Genomic DNA, 5231 nt, shown 5'->3' with positions numbered 1-5231 from the left:
ACAGAAGGAAACTCTCAGTTTCAATTGTTTTGCTAACCGAAGGTACCGTAATCGTAAGGGCCAATCAAAAGGAAGGAAATTTCAAAACGAACCAATGAGAACTCACAGTAACTACCTGTATGGAGCCGGCCTGAAGCGCGGGAGCCGAGAACGGAAGTGACCAAGCCACGGTTGGCTCTGAGTTTTGCATCTTCATAGTTGAAAAGGAGGCGAGTTTTTTTTTACTAATCAAAGTGCGTAGACCACAGCAGCGATGGATTTTGATGATGCATCCACTTCTTTAATGCATCTTTCAAATGTAACTCTATTAGTTATCTAGGAGATGAAAAAGACTTTCTCCAAGAAGCAAGAGTTAGGTAACATTATTGCTTTACACTAAGAGCTCTCGTTCAGTGATAGAATCAACTAATAGTACAGTTGCTATTGTTGCTTTCGCCTGATTGATTCCTCCTCTCAAATGACATCCTGCTTCTCTCCGTCGCTTCCTCCGGACCACGAGAGCCTCGTACATCTGAAAAAACAAAAAAACAAAAGAAGGAAACGAACCTGTTAGAGGGTTTAAGAGGTTCTCAACAAAAACCGACCAACAAGACACTATCCAGAATCCTCTGTATGGACACCGCAGATTTTTAAAGAACCTTTTTCGATGACTTGAACCTGTTAGAGACAGAGCCAATCATTTTAAGCCAAACCTATTTGCTGTTGTACAACATACTACAAATATAGATAGAAATGCACACCTTACTGCAATTACTTTGTCACAGAAAATACAAAAAAAAAAAAAAAAAAAAGGAAAAGAGCGCAAAAAGCCAAATAGGAAATTTTTAGCATATAAACAATGTTTATATGCTCGGCAGCCGAACAATGATCACAGTATTTCCAGTGAAATTTATTTTCAACCTCTTGAAAGTATCAGATGCTGCATGCCTATGTTATATGCAAATTAATTTAAATTCGACTTCTTTACTTTTTGTCTTTGCTTTGTCGCATTTGTAAAAAATAAACCAAGTATGTCTTTGCTTAGTCACAGTAGAAATTGTATGTAACAAAATGATCCCCATGGCAAGTTATAGAAATTACTTATATTGAATCATGGAGGGTCAAACTAAATTGAAGCTCGCCCCTCGTGATCATTGCATCACACAAATATCTATGCAATTGTTGGTCGTTTCACACGAAGAGCAAGAGTAAGTGCGTTGGATCATGTTAACTGTAGGTGCTCTCGTTCCGTATATCGGTCGATATATCGGTTGATATATCGGTCAAAAGTCGGCCGATACTTGGTCAAAACTAGGTCGATAGTCGGTCGATATATCGGTGGAGATTATTATCGACTATCCAGTGGGTCTCCATCGAGTATCGGCCAACAGTCGACTATCAACCTAGTGTCGACCGAAATATCGGTCAAGCATCGACCGACTTCCGACCGATGTATCGACCGATATATCGGTAGAGAGTACCTACGGTAACATGATCCTGTGCGTTTTGTCAGCCCCAACTTCCTGTTCGCTTTTCACCTTGTGCTGGAGAAACCTAATCTTCCTTCAGGACCGAAGCGTTACTTCTCAGTCGTCAGTCACTCGAAAGGAAAAGAAAGAGGGGACGATGAGTTTTGTTAAACTAACTTACTAGAACTTGTTCGCTCTTGATCAGGTGGTTCGTTTGTATCCTGCTTGCTTTCACTATCTCCCATTGCTTTTCTGCGAGAATCTTCCTGATTTTAAGCAAGTTCGCGGGTCTCTGCTTTTGATATAATAAGCTGTAGGTATAGATTTATTTCTGCAAAAAGGCATTTTTTGTTTGTACTTGATTGGTTGATAGCACCGAAGCGGGAAGCATATGATTATCTGAAGACACTTCCGGCGTTTTTTGGAAATACTGGAAGTCCTGCATTGCCATTAGTCCATGTGGAAATACAACAAGTGAGGTTTTCTCGTTTTTTTATCGTTCTTATTCCTTTTACTGCAGCGCTATTTCAATTGGTAATACAGCTGTTGTAATCTTCAGATGGTGTCACATGTCTTATAACTTGTAAGGTGAACAGCAGCGCATGCGCCGATAACAAGTTGGCAAGTCAATACATGGACAGCTTTTGTGACATGCTTCCTCGTTTGATTTTGTTTTAAAATAAACTTTATATTCTACTCAATTTGTTTTTCTATAGCAATAATCCTCGGCGGTTATCTTATTGGTGTTTTTAGAGTTGCCTTTTCTTACGAAGGATAAGATATGTAACTGCTCTCGAGAGAATTCACTGTCAGGAAAAATAGTAGTAGGACAGATTTGGGGCAAAAATATTTTTTCCAACGTGTCAGCTGAAAATTATATGAGATTTTACAGAAATGTTTCCTCCAAAGAGAAAAATACAGTCGAACTGGATGGAGTTTGTGGTTATGTTGAATAATCTTAACGAAAAACCGACGCCGGAATTAAAATGTGATCACCTTGGATAACAGATTCCTGTGTTTCTTAGAAAGAATAACAGACATCCATTGTCTGGCCATTTTGATTAAATTTTGATTTATTTTTGTCTAATCTGTACCGGACTTGGGGTTTGTCTCATATTTATCAAAATGTTTGGAGAATGTGACGGATAGATTTGCTGGTCTCCGGCCATTTTTATCTTTCAACTGTGTAGTTAATGGTCCTTCACTTCCGGCCCAAACTCCAATTCCAAAGTCTTTAAGCCTTGTAAAACGCTTCTGCCAGAGGTCAGAGCTCAGAGGTCAGAGGCCAGAGGTCAGAGGTCATCCCGATTTACTGAAGCTAACCATGAAGCGACTGGGAGTATAATTGCCTCTCTGTTTGATGAGGCTGCTTTCTTTTTATAGCGTCTGCGAATGAGTATGATAATTTATACCAAGAAGGCTTTTTTTTTACATGATTCTTGCACCAACCGTCAAGTCATGATTAGGAAAAACCCAGTTACACTCCATCTCTTGAGTCAGCCTGATGATCTAAATCACATTGTCTCTCGGAGCTTTCTGGGTTAAAGCATAGTCAGGAGATAAAAGAAAAAGAAAAATAGTCATCAATAAGTAGAGTATCTAGGTTTCAAAATAGAAATATGGCAATGTTATGCAAGATTTTTTAATATTGGTACATCTTATTAGGAAAACGTTGGTGTAACTGTAGAAAAGAAAATTGAAAAAATTAAAATGTCGGAAAGGAATTTGACATGGGCATGTCTTAATCTGATTGTTAGGTGTTATCAGTTTTTAAAACATTGGTGTAATTCGGCAGGTCCGCAGAAGACGAAACAAAATATGAAAACACGGTGATAGGAAAAAATTACAAGTAATAAAAAAAATGCAGCGAAAACACCACTTACTTTTATTTTGTGTTGATGAGATGTTTTCATGGGGATTAGTGTCTTTCTCAGGTGATTTTGGAGATGGAATTCGAAATTTCATTCTTTCCCGTGCAATACACTCTCGCTCGATGATTCCTTTGAAAATAAGCAGCAATTACTTTATTGAAATCTAGATTTGAAAAGGAAGATTACTACAAGTGTTTTACCGATTGTTGTTCATAGCATTGTGGCTATGAATAATAATCTGTTTCGAGACCGAAACAGAGAACAACTCTGAACATGAGCCACCACTAAATTCTACTATGAGACGTCTTCCGTCACCTGCTGAGCAGTTTAGTAGATTTATTGGAACAAAAGATATCACTTACATCAGAAAAGAGTTTAAATCCCAAAAGATTGGCTTAGACAGCAGAATGGCTGCCATACTATCGCAATATATGGCCGCCGTGACGTCATATGAAAACGATCACTCATCATCTACCAATACTTATTAATGACGCACTTTGTACCTGAATATGCCCCTAAATCTTTGGAGTGGATATTAAAGTAAGAAAAATGGCTTGAATGTTCTTAAAACTGTGATTCGGGACTGGAACACCGATCCAATGTGGGGTTCGGTTTGGTCTTTACACAACAGGCTTTTCTTTAGATAAAGGCTGATAGTTTCGAAGGAAACTGTTTGGGGCTGCGTCGGTGGGAGTAACGAAATAATTTGGATATATCAACAAAGTTGAAGTGGTAAATTGGCCACCGTAACGATTACAGAAGCTGACGTTTCGAGCGTTAGCCCTTCGTCGCTTGGATATATCAACAAAGTTGAAGTGGTAAATTGGCCACCGTAACGAATACAAAAGCTGACGTTTCGAGCGCTAGCCCTTCGTCGCTCCGACGAAGGGCTAGCGCTCGAAACGTCAGCTTTTGTAATCGTTACGGTGGCCAATTTACCACTTCAACTTTGTTGATATAACCAAATTATTTTCTTTAGATGCATGCACTCCGTTTTTTCCCTTTTCACAGAAAACAACTCGATCAATCTCTTTGTCTTCGTATTGAATAAAAAGAGCCCAAGTAGCCAAAGATTAAGATAAAACACTCACCTGTGTCAGGAGCTTGTGAGATATTTAGATGCGGGTTAGCATCCCAAGCAGGTAATTTTATAAATGGAAACGGAATTCCTCTATTAGTAGTCGTTTCATTCGTCAAAGCATTCCGAACCGTGACGAGTCCTGCGATAGGGAAAAAAAGGCCGCGGATTATGAATATGAAAGGTAGCAGTTTACAGCGGTAAATTTATGTCGAATAAGGCAAATTAGATGGCCACAACTAATAAAAATACTCAGCGATACTACATAATAAAACGTCCTAAATGAGATATATATATATATTTCCATACTTACCGGGGTTATCTTGTTCTTTAAAACTGTTTGCAAAAATATCAACACCTTGTAAATGATTGGTATTCCATAGAGTTTCCATGTAAGTGGTATTTTCTTTTGGTGTTTCTCTTAAGTCCAACCTTTCTTCCATGGTAACTAAATCGTCGTCAGCAACTAAGATTGTTGTATCCCAGCCGAGGAAAACTAATTACACGATTTCGTGGTTGTCTCAACCTTTCATAGATATCGTCTCGTGACAGTGTCAAACTTTAATTGTCTTAAAGTTTTCCCCTCAAAACTGATACGTCTATGCGGGTTAAAATTAGTTTCCGAAAGCTGATACGAAAGCATTAAAGTGTGTTCGAGTGCTGAAAGCAGCAGAAACTGAAATAAGAATGTTAGTGTGCTTTCTAATTTTTTTATTCAACTGCTTCATTTGAAGTTTCCAGTACGCTACAACACTTATCGGTGGAAACTATGCTTTTCTGTCGTCCTATAACGTATCATATACCCATAATTAGGACTAACTGGCCAGCGTCTAT

The 5231-nt window shown here is 38.5% G+C and overlaps 1 protein-coding gene across 1 annotated transcript; it reads right to left on the bottom strand.

Moving 5' to 3' along the window:
• Window positions 1-258: 258 nt before the first annotated feature.
• Window positions 259-5029, bottom strand: LOC148727692 (uncharacterized). Its single transcript, XM_088725702.1, has 4 exons — window positions 4711-5029; window positions 4411-4539; window positions 3332-3448; window positions 259-511 (listed from the first exon to the last, which is right to left on the bottom strand). Exons 1-4 carry the CDS (start codon window positions 4838-4840, stop codon window positions 402-404), a joined length of 486 nt encoding a protein of 161 aa, XP_088581828.1. The 5' UTR covers window positions 4841-5029; the 3' UTR covers window positions 259-401.
• Between the last annotated feature and the right edge of the window lie 202 nt (window positions 5030-5231).

The sequence above is a fragment of the Stylophora pistillata genome, chromosome 6 (assembly GCF_964205215.1).
Source record: "Stylophora pistillata chromosome 6, jaStyPist1.2, whole genome shotgun sequence".
Classification (NCBI taxonomy): domain Eukaryota; kingdom Metazoa; phylum Cnidaria; class Anthozoa; order Scleractinia; family Pocilloporidae; genus Stylophora; species Stylophora pistillata.
This window is presented reverse-complemented; position numbering and strand designations above follow the sequence as displayed.

Bases quoted from the DNA above. Each gene is read 5' to 3' on its own strand.
- LOC148727692 (XM_088725702.1), bottom strand. From the start codon at position 4,840: ATGGAAGAAAGGTTGGACTTAAGAGAAACACCAAAAGAAAATACCACT. The intron at 4,540-4,710 runs GTAAGTATGGAA...TCCCTATCGCAG, and splicing joins TAAAGAACAAGATAACCCCG to GACTCGTCACGGTTCGGAAT. The intron at 512-3,331 runs GTAAGTGGTGTT...TTGTTTTTTCAG, and splicing joins CTCATCAACACAAAATAAAA to ATGTACGAGGCTCTCGTGGT.